General features: G+C 39.3%; 1 protein-coding gene across 9 annotated transcripts in view; it reads right to left on the minus strand.

Moving 5' to 3' along the window:
- Positions 1-16,594, minus strand: part of RBM33 (RNA binding motif protein 33) — a 103,907-nt gene that overhangs the window by 16,091 nt on the left and 71,222 nt on the right. For 5 of the 9 annotated variants that reach the window (XM_080639330.1, XM_080639336.1, XM_080639333.1 and 2 more), the window contains 2 exons: positions 3,079-3,291; positions 1,461-1,649 (listed from right to left, as the gene is read on the minus strand). In XM_080639330.1, the coding sequence (XP_080495456.1) occupies positions 1,461-1,649; positions 3,079-3,291 (402 nt within the window). Of the gene's footprint in view, positions 1-1,460; positions 1,650-3,078; positions 3,292-12,693; positions 13,205-16,594 lie in introns of those variants that run through there. The other 4 variants (XM_080639329.1, XM_080639332.1, XM_080639334.1 and 1 more) reach the window with 4 other exon arrangements.

Here is a 16,594-nt window from a genome sequence, read left to right on the forward strand (position 1 = left end):
TACTACTTCAAGATCTCTGATAAGGTGAAAATGATGATTTAGAAACCCTAATTTCCTAAGGTACAGCTGATGCTGCTGCAAGAACACAAGTTCTGTAGGGCACACGGATGTATCAAATCCCACTACAAAATGAGTTACCTTTTTTTTTTCCTCTAAGCGCATCCTTCTAAATTGATCTGTGACATTGAATTGAGAGACCAGAGTTTAGATTCTGCTATGAAACAGCAAGTACTGAATAAATTTTTTAGCACATTCTCAGTAACTTCTCTCAACTGTGAGTATCTCCTAGCAGGGTTTCTATTAATCTCCTCCTCAAATTCTCATGCAAGATTTAGCAAGTAAACACTGAATAAATGTGCTTTGGAACTGTATGAATAATTTCCTAGAGTACTACAGAACATGAAGGCACAAAGTATGTTGTGAGAGTGTTTTTGCTTTCACAAACAAATTAAACCTCTCTGAATTGACGACATAAATAATTCAGCATTATTCCATTTACTAAATTGGGAAGAAATGAGGCAGAGTGTACATCTTTAAAAGAGCAGTGTGTTTTGCAACAGAGAGATGATCCCACTAACAGAGAAGTCTCCCAGAATACCACCAATTCATGCATTGCATTTGTCTGAAAACGTCGATCCTGTCAAAAGGAGCACTCCAAACTGAAAAAATTCAAGGAAAAAATTCCCCTCATCTGTATGTTTCATTATTTATTGACTGGCATTTTCAAGTGCACTAACAGTAAGTCAGACAGGGCCTCCTAAACCCTTCAGCGCTTTGAAAACCTCCTGTATTCCTAAAGTCAGTTTAACTGATACATCATTTTGAGAAGGCAGTTTACAAACAGAAGCTTCACAGGAGATATATCAGTGTGTGTGTTTGTGTCACTGCCTTGCTCACAGGCCCTTCCTAAAAAGAATCCTCTATAAAAATGAAGGGTAAATAAAATCCTTCAAAGGAGACTGTGTTTTCATCTGAAAAATTCAGTGGTGCTACATGATACAAAACCTCCACGGGGTAGGGGTCATTAAGTGCTCTTACCCCAGGACTGCAATGAGAGGAAAAGGTAAATGTCAAAAAAAGATGGCAGGTGCAAGTCAAAAATAAAAGCAAGGACAGCAACCAAAAATACATTTGCTTTGATATGATCGTTTGGCTTTAACAACCTCACAGAACAGACAGGCTTGTATTGTCTAAGAAAACATGGGAGACAGCACAGGAACTCCAAAATGAAGGAGACTTTTGCAGCAGGAATGTGATGCTTAGCAAAATCCTACTGTACCTCCTGTGCTGCAGTATCATCATGTGCTTGTCTTTCCTACTAGGTGTAGCATGTGTGGATGGGGGTGCCTTCAAACATAAATTACCAATAAACACACATTGTATTTAGTATCAGGGAATTAATTGAGCTTTCTGGAATGAAAGCCTTTTGGCACAAAAATGATAAACCGAGGTTGACCTACCTGAATGGGTCCCACTGACATCAGCAGGTTTTTCAGTTGGACATCAGTAGTTGATGAAGAAAGCCCTTCAACTGACACAATACAGGGCTGAGGTTTGCACTCCACCACTCGCAGGTTCTGTTTATTTGGCATCAAGCGTCCTCGGCCCATCTGGCCTGCTACTCCTCTGCCTCTGCCATGCATAATGACCTGCCAACAACAAAAGTAACGGTATTTTGATTTACTTACCTAGAGCTTCTGCTCACAGCATTTGACAGGTGATACAGAAGTTAGCTATTTACTTAAAGACTTGATTAATGAACAGGGTGATGTAAAACAGCTTGTTGCTGTTTGCTGATTTGAAAGGCCACTTATTAAAATATTCACCCACTGCTTATACAAACCTCTTTTAGAAGGACAGCAAGTTGTATATTGAGTTATATATATTGCATTGAGGCTAAAAGCCTCAGCTTTACCACAGATCAACAAAGCAGTGGAGTTTCTCAGACCAAAATACGTAACCTGATTTTCAACACTGATCACACTAGCAGGATGTGTTCAGCTCCCATATTTAAGTCCGGACAAAAACCCCACAAATCACCCCTCTCCTTTTTCTCTTCTCAACCTACAGGTAAATCTAACGTACCCACAAGACCAGCAAACTGCTTCAAATGCCTCCAGTCTCTATTGCTACCAACTCTTGGTCTGTTATCAGGATGGACTACTTGCATATGCTAAATAATTTTAAAACAATTTTTCAAAGTTCTTTCCACAAAATCCTATAGGACCTGGCACCACCTTATGCCCTGGAGCTGGAAATGTGTGGATTTAACTCTTGTAAACAAAAGGCTGAACAGTTGGAGAGAGGTTAAATAACAATGAAACAGAATAACAAACAATAAACAGAGTTAACACTTAACATTGAGTTAACGCTCAACATGGTTTCTCCATTCCTACTTGGAAAGCCTATGGAGGCTAACAACTTTCCACACCCCTCCACATCAGCAAGGAAACTTAATCCTTACAAGAAGCAGGAAGAGTATGGCCAACAGTTCAAAACCAAGAAATTAACTTTAAAGTCAAAATACCAGCTATCTTCAAGGAGCATGCCAGTTTGCAAATACAAAGGCGGCACAGGCCACTGCCACCCCAACCCTTGCCCTGCCTCCTCCCAGTGCATGACCAGTGCAAAAGTCAAGTTACAACATTACCAACTGTTTTGAGCAATATAAACTCTGAGGATCAACCAAAGAGCATCCTGAAACAGTCGCTGTGCACTTCTATATATGCCAGAAACAGCCGGAATAAAACCTTAAGCACAACTTCAGAAAAATTCTTGGTTTTAAAGACAGAAAACACACTGGATAACACCTCCTACAGCAGCTATCTTGGGATGCACGCATTTTCCCCAGGGACTACTGTGCTGGCCAGGAAGTCAGCAGATGAAACAACCTGTAGGCATCACCAGTCTGCACTGAGTACGAACAGGTCTCTCCAAATTAAAAGCTTGATGTGCAATTATGCTTCTTCTGGGTCATGCAGCCCTGTGCTAGCAATTGAAAAACAGGATGCTACTTATTAGTAGAGCAACGCAGCTAGACAGTAAAATTCCTAGCAGTGATATTTATCTAAAAATCACCTTTTTAGGTTGATGGATTCCCTGGATGTTTTTGACCCCTTGAGGAGCTGGTGAATGGATCTGTGCCTGCTGCTGCTCTTGGTGGTGCTGCTGCTGTTGCATTCCTTTTGTCAATGTGACCTTCCGCACTGGCTGCTGTTTCGGCTCCGGGGGTTGTTGAGGCCGCTGGGGCTGGCCCTCTGGGTGAAAAAAGCCAGCATCATCTCCCCCCTGCTGAAATCAACACAACAACAGGCGGCTCAATGTCCAGGCACTGCAAACCCTCGCCCTGAGCAGCCTACTGCCCCATCCAGCTTGCTCAGTGCAGAGAGAACACCTAGCGGTTTGCCTGCTAAAGCAAACTAGTGGCCATGGCAGGCATGGGAAGTGTGTTCCAGCCTAAAATAAACCCAGGGTATCTGGAGAACAGTTTACTTTGTTCAGGCTTTATTATAATTACAATGGTAAATAATGTCTTTTCATACACAAAGTAGCAAGGTGTTCTCACTTCTCTTTCCAAATAATTTTTCTTTCCAGGGTTACATGTAAACTATGAATTTATTTTGTCATTACTATTATTTATTACTATTATTTTTTAGAGACATACACATTGCAGAAGGAGCAAAGAACTGTGAAGGCTGGAAGAACCGGGTAAATACCCTGCTCATCTTTAAAACTTCAACCTCTCTTTAGTTAATGATATCTACTTTGAAGCACATACTTTTTCTGCCAGCTTCTATACCAGCAGCCTTTTAAGCAGCCTCCTTCCTCAAACACTGTCTCTACTTGGAACAGTTCTTCCCTAAGGTTGTTTTGGTTTTCTTTGTTTTCTAAAGCTCTTATATTTATAATCACAAACACAACAAAACACCACTCAGTGCCTCTCTCATCCAATGTAGCTCTTTCCACAACACCCCTCAGTGCAATCAAGCAAAGTAAAAGCATAAGCTGAAAGCACTAGGAGAGAAATGATTCCCTTCCATTGCCTCTGCCCAGAAAGTTCAGTTTTTATTACAGACTGATGATTCTTGAATCTGTATCCTGCTGTCCAGATCAGATCAATCCCTGAAAAACATCACATGGAGAAAGAGACAGCAGAGCCTGACAAAAGATAGGTATTTTTGCATCTATAAAGCACATCACATTTTTGCATGGTTTTAAGAGCAGTATCTATACCTTGACTGGACTCCAATTTTAGAACTCAAATACTAGCAAAGCTCGTATTTGCCAGGGGAAGGCTTCATTTAAGTCCCTAACCAACCTCAAGAAACCCTGCAAAAGCTCCCAAAGAGAAGGCATGTCTAAACAGAGGTAGAGGGGGGAAGGAGGAATTATGAAAGCATCCTTCTTTACATAGGGTTATTTTTCCCCTTTCCTTAAATATTCACAACCCAAAACTCTTTTTGCATCTGTAACATATCTCACGAACCAGAGGGTTTCATACTAACTGACATGTTTCTTGTGGATAAGGAGACAAAATAAAAGGCTGCAGAAGAAACAGATTCATGGTCTAAGAGCAAGATTACACTGATTGGGAATAAAAATCATTACACTTCTACTGGGATTAAACAAAAGCAAAAGAAACACTTACTGAGGATTGGTTACTAAGTCTCTTCACTATCATCATTTGAAGAGAAATAGTCCAGTACAGGTGATATGTACATTTGCAAGTTCAGTAGTTCACAACTCAAACCCTTAAATCAAGTCCTTGGTATTATCAAGTATGTACAGGCAACAATTTATCAAGAACTCAACTAGTTAAATCCCAGACAAATGAGCTTCACTGCCCCCTTGCACTGTCTACATTACAAAAGCACAATCTGTCACAGGAAAAATCTTGACGCTCTTCCCACGTAAGGGCTTTCAATCACAGTGTCCAAAGTGAGAGGGCATCCAGTTTTTTCACTTCTAATCACATACAGGTTTTTTTTTTTTCTCTACTAAACTGAATGGCTCCATGGCTTTCCAGAAAACGTGGCATATAAACCTTTGAGAGAAGGAACTAGTGAGAAATTATAAAGCTTTCCCTTCAGAGTCTCTCACTTCAATTACTGTTCAAAAATACAAGAGCAATAGCTCCCCTCCTCTCCTGCAAAACCCAAATGTACACATGCAAACAAAACCTTACCAGGAAACCAGCATTAAATCCTCCTTAGTTTAGTATTAGTTCTGATATCAGCATCACCATAACCCCTATGCCCTGATGAAATAATTTCTTTTATTCAACACTACAGCAGCTGGAAGATGATGAAACTAACAGGAACAACAAAAAATCTAGGAGGAATTTAAATACAATAATTGGGAGCTAAATATCTAATCTCTGCTAACTGCCTGCTGTGAAAAACAACCATAAATACTTGCAAGCATTTCTTTCCAAAGCAAAAAGCAATCCCAGTACATAGGAATAGCATGTGAAAGTGAAGCCCTCAGGTACAAAACACATCCAACATGCTCATTACAGAAACTTCAAAAGCAAACAATCATTTCCCATAAAGGCTAGGATGGTCAACAACCACCCAATATTTAACTACCAAGCCCAATTAGCACCAAATAAAACTGCATAGGCTAAACACACAGCGTTGGAGATGTAACACGCAATGTTAGGTCACACTGATGAAAAATTTGACAGGGTTTGCTCCCTGCTGGGGTCTCAAATGCCGCCTTTGGGCTTCACTGCAAGCATGATGCTCTGGCAAAAGTCATAAGGTAGAAAAATCTCCACACTTTCTGATGAATTAACACATCTCAGAAACAAGAAAACCTATGCAAAACAACAAATAAAGTCCATAGGATAATAAAACGGCATTGAGCAAGGTCTGCTTCTTCCTGCAACAAGAAGGAATAAAGGGCAACAGGATTAAACCCTTTCTTTATACTACTGCAGTGAACATCCACAGCTTTTTGGGATGACTTGAAGAGGAGAAGCAGAGATGAACCTGCAAGCACCACTCCCCAGGAGAGGTCAATGAGTGATAGATAGACTCAGTGCTCAAGGACTAACAGTGCTCCCTACAAGTCAGCAGTACATTGCTTCCTGTTACAGACAGCCCTGGCTTCAGCTGAAGACAAATTTTGCTGGTTTTCTTAAGAAAATGAAAACCAGATGTGACTCTCAGGTCACTATGTGCCTAAAAAGCAGAACACCATGGCCTCAAATTATGAATTTTAGAACCAATTCCTTTTTCACTGGCTAAAGATACGACAGTGCAAGGACAAAGCACTGTCCAAGCCAAAATGAACTTAAGTAGTAGTATTTACTGGCAAATTAGACTCACCACCACCGTCATCCTTTAAATTTCTATGCAAGACAATTAGTGGCTTCTTGAAGCACATAAATGGAGAAGAACTAAGTCAAGCAAACACCCACAAAGAGCTTTTAACGTCTGGACTTCAAAGATACAAAACCTCAGAACATTACATACAGGTTATACATTCATACAAGATCATTAACATTTTAGAGAAAAGACGTATGACTAAAGATGACTGGAAAGATGATCGGAAAGATGACCATATGTAACACTGACTCCTGATTTTCACTCATGAGATATACAATAAGCTGGCACCCATAAGGTAAATCAAAACCGACAGCAAAGCTACAGGCGACTAAGTAAATTGAAGCTGCACTGCAGAAGCCACCCAAAATGATGACTAAATCATAGAAACTAAATTGCTAGCACCTCTTCTACTTAAAATGTCTCAGTTCTAGACCATCTGAAATCACCTTTTGCTTTTCCTAAAGGCATTTTCAATATTGCTCATTTTTCATTAGCTTACGTCACTGCCCTCCCCAAATGTAAACATGTAGCAGCAGAAGAAGGTATTAAAATTCTGAGTCTTCTCTTGCCAAAAAAATATCTTAACTCAATTTCTTCTATAGCATACTGACATGTACAGGACAACACGAAATTTTTCAGAGATGCCTCTATTCATTATCATGGCCTGCCTCATACAATTTGATGCACAAAGTGCTGAAACCAGGTAGCCCATCACAGAGATCTGCAATTGACTGAAACAAGCTCTGATTTTATGCTGCAAATTTCCTCTAAAGTCCTCTGCAGAAAAGTGAATTTCCATTCTTTGTCTGCAAACCAATAAAGGAAGAATATTCTTCTGTTCTTGTCTACTGCTTAATTTCTGTATTATGTATCATTCTGACCTTCAAAGTTCTGAATTTCCAAGTTTTTTTAAAAGCTCTGCTTTCCCAACATACAGCCAGGAAAAAGCTCTCTTGAATGAAACTTTACCATTATTCAGTTAACTCTGGAATAATGAAAATGCCTTCTTTAAAGTTGCAGGAGTTCTGTTCATGGGAAAGTATAAAAGCTATCTTTCAAATTTCAAGCACTGCAAGATTATTTGCAGTGCCAAAAAAACCAAGGTAATTTCAAATACTGTGTGCCATTAAACAAAAAAATCAAGGCAAAAGGGTTTATCTACATGGTGAATGATTTTCAAAAGTTCTACTGTGGAACAGTCTGCACAGTTTGATCCAAAACTGGATCAACAAAATGGTCATGTATTTTAGAAGCAATTCCCTCATACTTATTCAGGCTGCTTTTCATTAGTAAGACTCTCTCACTATACACAGTCAGTGTTGTGTTTTGAGAAGCATAGACAATTCTGTCAAATATGAGATCAGAAATTCTAAAAGCAGAATTTTATGAGGAACTGCTTGAATTTAGCAAGCTGAAGCTCTCTACTCTATCATAATCATTATGACAGTTTTACAATGAGGATGAAGTTTATTTGCCACCAACATTAGCAGGACAAATTTATTTATAACAAATGCTTTAAAATGTACTGATAAAAATGCCTATTGATACTGTCAGAGCCGCTTGCAATTTGACAGATCAAATCTTATTTTCATTCTTAAACCCCATGAAGAAATGGTATCACCAACTTGCATTCTGTAGTGAGCAAATTGATTAATCCTCCTCTATAGAAATCTCAACTCTTGATTACACCTATCAGACGTTAAGCAGCATTATTCTAGAGTGACAACACTTGACAAATTCCCAAACCATTTCTCTCAGCCTTTGTGGCCCTGCTAGCTTGTATTAACCCTGATGAAAAATTAATTTTCCTTATCTTCTGCTAAACCCCAAAATCCAAATCCGCCAAACTGGCAACTCTTTCTGTAAAGGTATTATGAAAACCTCTAAAAGATTAATTGCATGTCTTCAGGTGACATTAAATTAATTTCTGTACTCGTGACAGACATTTGATACTCCGTACTGAGAGGACAGATAACATTGTCAGGATACACAGAAGGACAGTGGTGCAGTGTCCCAGGGCAGCCTCTTATGAATTCTCCTTTCGATAAGGCCATACTTCACTGTCATTGGTACTGTTAGTGATCTTGCAGCCCATAGACCTCACTGCACAGGTTTCTATTAACTACGACAATACTGTGTCTATCCATGTAATCTTTATAAAGCTAATTCAAAATCACCCAATAGTAAAGGGATGTGCATGCTGGATAAAGCACTTAAAGGAAATAAACTCTGGTTGATTTGTGTAAAAATAAGAGAGAAGCAAAATGTTTTCATCTTTTCTTCAATGCACTATAACTCAAATTCTCTGTAGCATGATGAAGGCTTAAATCTTGCAGGAAAATCCCAATCCAAAAATGCCCTGTAATTGATTTCCTTTAAGAAATGAGAAACCCCTCATCTGTTACTAGTTTAAGTCAGTATTTCTAGAAATTAGCACCTCTACAGTATCACGGTACTTAAGAAAGGAAAAAAACCATCCTATAGCTTATTAAATTCATCTTCCCTTCAAGGACAAGAGAAACTACTATTCATCAGCTATACAGGTTGTCATACGTAAACTTGTATTTTACTGAGACTGACTACAGTAAGGACAGATGCCTACATAGACAACTGTGTTCCTCATGTAACAAAGAGAGGAAAAAAAAAACCCCAACATTTAAAGCAAGAAGGACTATCATCTAATATATATGAATATTTTTCTCATTACAATTGTCAGGAAAAAGTATTAAAGGCAAACCCTTAATAATATGCTATTTCTCTTTGACTGGTGCTCCAAATGCTCTACCACTTTGATATGGCTAGTTGACAGTCAGGGGGAAGCGGGAATAGGAACCCTAATCTCTTGCCAAATATCCCACAACCAAGTGACGTGATCAAGCACTGTTTCTGAACAGCTGAAGATCTGTTTTCAATCTGTCAGATGACACTGAGAAACACCTGGAGACTTTTTTTTTTAAAGGCCTTCTAAGACATTTAGAAGTATCTTTTTAAGAGTAACAGTACTTAAGAAAACTCCTGCTCTCCAGCCAGGCTAGAATATACTGTCAATAGACAACTCATCATTAACAACCAGTTTAAGACATACTAATAGTCTAGTTTTGGCTCAGGGTACACACAGAAATAAGCTACCATCAGACAGAAAGCAGTAGAACAACCAAAGCATTCCCCATCCACACCAGAAAAAGAAAGATATTTCTGGTGCTAGCCAGTGAATTACAGGTTATTTTCCCAGGCTAGAGCTTTTCCATGGAGCTAACTTAACCCAAACAAGAGCACCCAGACTATGTAATAAACAAATAAAGTGCAGAAATTGCTCCCTTCCTGTGACAAAAAGACAGTGCTACACTTCAGTGAGCCATGATGTGATGAAGACTATCTTCTGCGCCTATTGGTGTATGGAAAGTCAGAACAGCAAGAAGAAAACATCTTGTAGAAAAAACGGTCAATTCCATTTAATCTCATGTACTAACAGAATTCTTACCTTAAGAATCTCCTCAACTGCCCGAGAGGAAAATTAAGGCATGGAGAAGGACTGGACAAAATGACGCCAGAGAATCCAAGTCATAGCCATGCTACACTGAAGTTTCACCAGGAGTGCCAGAAACACAACTGATCAGATGTTGAATCACAACTGCATGTTTTTCTAGCACAACCACTCACCAGTTCATTATGCAAAAAAATATGAATTCTGTGTCAAAGCTACAGGAAAATCAAAGTTCGGGACTGGATATGTATAATACTCTGAGAAGTAGCTTCATTTTTATGTTGCTGTCTGCAAAGTACGTAATGCAATGTAATGTCAATAAACATGGTTTTGAGCAAGTTTCCTGGCTCCTTCTCCAGGCAATTTGAGTGGCACACAGGGGAATCACCAAGAGAAAAGACTGCTGGAAAATATCAGCAATTCAAAACTGCTGACAGCCTAAAGCTCCTGAAGGAGTACTTCCCAGCCACAGAAAGCCAGTACTGGATATCAGAAACCAGCACAATTAAGAGTTTGCCTTCTTCTGTCATGTCTATTTTTTCTGGTTTATGTTCCTTGAAGCTTAAAACTAATGGCATCAAATCCTTCTGGTGTGCTCCCCTAAGCTCCTTGCACAGTCTTGACAGACAACCTGTATCACCTCCCTTCCCAGCCACTTACAGTGTTAGGATTCTCCCACACCTCTGTACTCTGGTCCATTCCAACTGGTCAAACCTGAAATACCATTTAACAAAGGCATTTGTGACTTCTGGAAATAGTAAATTTGAACTGGACAAATCCACATGCCTCCCCCAGTTAAGAGACCGCATTCAATTAGTTTTCATTTCAAAACTAGTTCTCTTTGTAATTGTCGTGGTTTAAGCCCAGCCAGCAACGCAGAAACCATGCAGCTCACTCCTCCCTCCTTCCTCCCCCCGCTCTCAGAGGGATGGGGAGGAGAATTGAAAGAATGTAACTCCCATGGGTTGAGATAAGAACAGTCCAGTAACTAAGGTATAACACAAATCACTGCTGCTGCCACCAATAACGATAAGGGAAAGGGAATAAACAATAAACAAGGGAAGAGAATACAACCGCTCACCACCTGCCGACTGACACCCAGCTTGACCCGAGCAATGGTCTAGCCCTTCCAGGTAGCTGCCCCCAGTTTGACATCCTGGGCATGACGTACTGTGGTATGGAATACCTCTTTGGCTAGTTTGGGTCAGGTGTCCTGTGTCTGCTTCCTCCCAGCTTCCCCTCCTCCCTGGCAGAGCACGAGACTCAGAAAGTCTTTGGTCAGAGTCAACATTACTGAGCAGCAACTAAAAACATCAGTGTTATCAGCGCTGTTCCCAGGCTGAAAGTGAAAAAACACAGCACTGCACCAGTTACCAAGAAGGAGAAAAATGACTGCTACTGCTGAACCCAGGACAGTAATGCACTTTGGAAGTGCCAAGGTTGCCTTTAGTCATTTCTAGCAGGAAACTGGGCTACTAGATACTCTTAACACCAACATTCTATCAATATGAATTCTGCAATATAACATGATGGTAGAAAAACTCTCCTTTGAGACTTAACAAGAGCGACAAGCAATATCAAATGCCTTGCTTTCAGGGTGTTCAGGAGAAAGCAGCGCTCTTCTTCAACGTACAATTTAAAAGTCTCCTGAGGAAAAGCAGAAACCTGTTCTGAAGCCTACAATATAAACACTTTATTGCACTTTAGTTCCAAGTTATCCACAGCAAACTTAAATTCAATTTAGGGAGATCTTTCTTCCCACTTTCAAAGATTTTATTACAAACCCATAAAAAGTACTGTCTGCATCTGGTGGTGTTGTCAGTTTAAATCCCTCTAGTTGCTAAATGCATCCACACATGCCCCCGTATTTCATCTTCCCGGTACCCGAATATGCCCCAAACAGTAGAACATAGTAGTGTATATAAATATACAAAGGGGGAGTGTCATGAGGATGGAGCCAGGCTCTTCTCAATGGCAAACAATGATAGGACAAGGGGTAATGGGTATAAACTGGAACACAAGAGGTTCCACTTAAACTTGAGAAGAAACTTCTTCTCAGTGAGGGTGACAGAACACTGGAACAGGCTGCCCAGGGAGGTTGTGGAGTCTCCTTCTCTGGAGACATTCAAAACCCGCCTGGACACATTCCTGTGTAACCTTATCTAGGTGTTCCTGCTCTGGCAGGGGGATTGGACTAGATGATCTTTTGAGGTCCCTTCCAATCTCTAACATACTGTGATAGTCTGTCTCACTACCCCAAAGCCATGAAATAGTGTCTCTACAGGGACCCTCTTCACGAGAGGACTGGGAGGACAAGGTACTGCTCATTTCCAAATGTTTCATGAAAATACCATGCCTTCTTCATAACTGGAATACCACAGGGCTTCCTTTTTTTTATTTTGAGATTGAATTAACGAATTAATGCCCATTTGTGAAATATTTCCAGACTGAAACCTTGCAGGTTGTGTGGCAGGCAGTCTTCTTCCAGCAGCATTTACATTAGTACTGCTTCAAGGGTTTTTGCCCATTTTGACACTAAGTGACAAACATGATCCCCGGGCACTCAGATATCACGGCTTCTGCAGCTCCTTCAGTCCACAGAATATGGACATCATCCATGCCTCCTTCAAGTAGTGGTATACAAACAAAACACAATGCCATTCTCCTGCTCCATAAAAAATAAAAGGATCATATATGGCAAGAGTTCCTGTGTTGTTTCTTGCAGCTGGTAGCACTGCAGAGCTGGGTAAAGCGTTTCCTCAAGAACTTGTCAAAGAAATGACAAAAATCCTACTGTTTGTAATTCCTGACATATTTAGATGAAAGGCGCTATAGAGCTTTCAATTCAAATATTTTTAATTACACTTGAACATAAACATGCAAGTAGAAACAAGTACACACATTAAGTGAGGGTATATGATAAGGTTACATTATTGAAAAAGAATCATTTCAATCAGTCTTTTTCCATATTTAGAACTCCCTATTAATTTCTTAACACTTCTCAATTATTCTAAATTGAATCAAGTTTACTAGCTTCCATTCCAATTCTTTTTTTCTTTTTATAACCCAATGACATTTTTCATGACAAGTTTTCCGAACAAAGGAACTTCTCAGCTCTTTCTTCAAGCTTTTCAGATGAAGCATTCCAGGTTTTCAGGAATTATGATCGCTAATAAGACATTGCTTCTAATGCAAGAGGGAACAATGAGATTTTTATGTATTTTTATCTATTATGCGTTTTTATGTATTTTTATACATCCATGAAAAATGCTCATTGTGCAGCTTTCCACAGTAACAAAGACTGGTGTGCTCTTGGTGCAGCGTAAGAATCAGCATTTTCAGGCCTCTGGAACAGACACACATCTCTTTGAACATGGTAGGCTATTTTCTGGTTAAAGAGAAATCACCCAACAACAATATTAAGATGGCTGAATGATACAGTGAGTTTAAGATGCTATTTCCAACAGAACCTCCAACTAAATGAAAAAACATGTTCAGCACACATTTCATATAATCTTAAGATATCTAAGCCTGTAGCTAGTACAAACCAGTTCTTCCACGACTAAAAGCACTTCTAAAATATTGGCTTAAGAAATTCAGTTGCACTTGGTCCTAGGTTCTAGTACCATTTACCAACAGACTGATCACAGAGAGCCCAAAGACCACCACCACAAACAGCCAAACTGTGAGAGAACATGCCCCATCAAGAGGGAGTGAAGGATATTAGTGCTCAGAAACAGTTAAGAGATCTTTTAAAAGAGAAAGTGCCACAAAGGGATATAAATTCTTTCCCATCTCTCTCAATCACAGAATAGAATCATGGAATCATGAAGGTTTGGAAAGACTGAAGTTTAATACAAATAGTCATAGACTGAATATTGCAGCAAGAAAATGTGGTTTGGTCAGTACAAGAATTCTCCTAAATGTGCACACTGGGCACTGGAATAGATGGCCAAAGAAATCTCCAATAATGAGATCTCAGAAAAAGAATGGAAAAATCTGTCAGTAATGCTACAGAGTTCATCTCCACCTTCAAGACAAAATAAATTATTTCTATGGTCCTTTCACCCCTATTTTCTATGATCCTACAATCGCTTTTTAAGTGATCTATTAAAGTGGGTTTTTTTCCTACACTCTACAGTCTCACCGAGTTTATTCTTAAGAGTATCTCTAAGATTGACTTCAGGCTCCTCACCAAACCAGGTAAATCTCAGATGGTGTCTTAGTAAAATATACTCAGCAAATACACTGAACTCTTATACCTGGAAAGGATGGCTCTGAAGCCTTGTCACACAAACCATAAATGACACTGGAAGCACTAAAAGTTCTTTGGGCCTCCATAATAAATAAATAAAATCAGAGTTCATCTGCTAACCACTGCGTTATTTCTCAGGAACGTAATATTTAAAGGGATACTAGTATGGGGGGAGGGAAAGAAGGAGAGCGATTTGTTTAAAAAAAGCAAAAATATAATAACAACAAACACCCCCCCCAAAAAAAAAAAACAAAAACAAACAAACAAAAAAAAAAGAAACCACACAAAAATCACTGACAGTACCCAACATGTGTCACCTAGATGTGCAGACTTAGTCTGACATACAAGAAGTGCTGAATCATTTTCTAATTCCCTTTTCTTTAAGAAACCATAGATTACGGCATCTTATATATCACGTAAACTAGACAAATTAAAATACTTATTGGAATATAATTAGTAATTCTTACAATTCCATAAAAATACTTATAAAACAAAATCTCCTCAAGAGAGAATATTATGGAAACAGATAAAAGGACATTCTGACTTCTTAAGTAACAAGGGATACTTCCACTTGGAGGTCAGAGATCCTCTGTAGTACTGCAGTGCCCAGCAACACAAATTAACGTAGCTGCTTAAACTGGGAAAGATACTTCCAGCAGTACTTGTATACCACAAATCTTAACAATACATCTCCTGTCTGTTAAAAAACATTACCAATAGCACAGCACCATTTAATCCTGGTTCTACAGATGGTCCTACTACATTTCATAGAATCACAGAATGTTTTGGCTTAGAAAGGGCCTTAAAGTTCATCCAGTTTCAAGCCCCTGCCATGGGCAGGGACACCTTGCACTATACCAGGTTGCTCAAAGCCCCATCCAACCTGGCCTTGAACACTGCCAGGGATGGGGCTTTCTTATATAAATTTACACAGTCCTTGCTACCAGCTCCTGTTTCAGGTCAATTTGGTCTAGATGGTTAGTATGAGTCTGGCCTCAATCAGCTTCTTCAGCTGATAACTCTACTATCATGCTGCCAGGCTGTAAGAGACTTTCCAAGTCTTTACCAACATGAATCAAGAGAACTCTGAAAAGGAACCTGCATTGTGTCTAACCTGCATTGCATTTAATCAAAAGCCATCTCACTCTACATGGGTATTCAAAACGTTTCTGCACAAAGGAGCTCTGGGAAGGAAAAGGGGTACTAGCGTTTGGACTGAGAGCAACAGCAGGGCTGCTTAACTGCAGGATCAAGTCAGTGCATATAGATAACGGATACCAGCCACCCCTAGGGCCAAAAGCAGGGAATTAGAGGAGGCACTATTATATGCTAAGGAGAACGGGTAGAAAAAACGAGATCTGTTTTTTGCCTTATATTTAACATTGAGGCAAAAGTTGTGAAAAATAAATAAAGCATGTGGCAGGACTAAGCACTAGAAACAGAAACTAAATGTGATCTGTGATCTTTATAGTATTCAGAGTCCAAGCAGGATTTTGAAGAAGAATTAATTAAAAGCTGTCAAAATGGACAGGATTGGCCCCCCTGCAGCTCAATTTTTTCTTTTGCCTTGTGTGGTCAAAGAAACAAAGTCATAGATTCAGCTTGTCACTAATTAAAAATTAATCAACTACCTTGATCAATGTTGAATAGTTAATTGCAATGCCTGCTTTTATTCTTCCACAGTTGGAAGGAAAACTTAAAACGGCCATGGCAATACAAAAAGAAATAACAAAGGCTACACGTGAAGAACCTGCTTTACCTTGCTAAACCCTCAGTTTCCAAAAGTTAAGATGGACAGAGCAAATCTGTTTTGGATGCATGAAAGAGGGGTTGCACATGTATTTAACAAAGCTAATTGCTCTTGCTTACCATGAGACTTATCTGAAACAAAACACGGTTTTATGAAAGAGCATTATGATAAAAAATATTTCATTGAGAATGCTACTGTGGGCACTGATAACCATTTGTTAAGAAGAGCTGTATACAGTGGTGACTGGCATTGTTTTGTTTCACCACATAATAAAAGAAGTTGCGCATGACTGCTTTATTCAATTATTCATGAATAACAAACCTGTCACACCTCTTGCAGGCCACTGGGATTCCTTCAGACATACTTTTATATATAAGTATTTTTAGCCCAACAGAATCAATTTCTTTCAGCTTCTTGCAGTTTATTCTTCTGTACTTAAGTTACAGTACCATATCTGAGGAGGAATTAGATGTATTCCAAGGTAAGCTGCTGTCAGCTCTACGTGGTCAGTAAGGCCCTTTATGTTAATATGTTGAAAGACCACATGGTCATTATGCAGTTCACAATTTTAAATGCATTTAAGTTTTATGAGCCATAGAAAAATGTTTCTAAAAAGTAGTTAAGACTGTGGCATTTTGACTTTCTCCCCATTTTACAGGGGAAGGTCTAGCCTTCAAAGCCTTGTTTAGTTCCTGTAAACACACTGTTTGCTTTGTTACAGATTACAGCAGTTCTGCAAGTTTCCCCAATGAATGCTCCAAATAATTTAAGTA

The sequence above is a fragment of the Psittacula echo genome, assembly GCF_963264785.1.
Source record: "Psittacula echo genome assembly, chromosome: 2".
NCBI lineage: Eukaryota > Metazoa > Chordata > Aves > Psittaciformes > Psittacidae > Psittacula > Psittacula echo.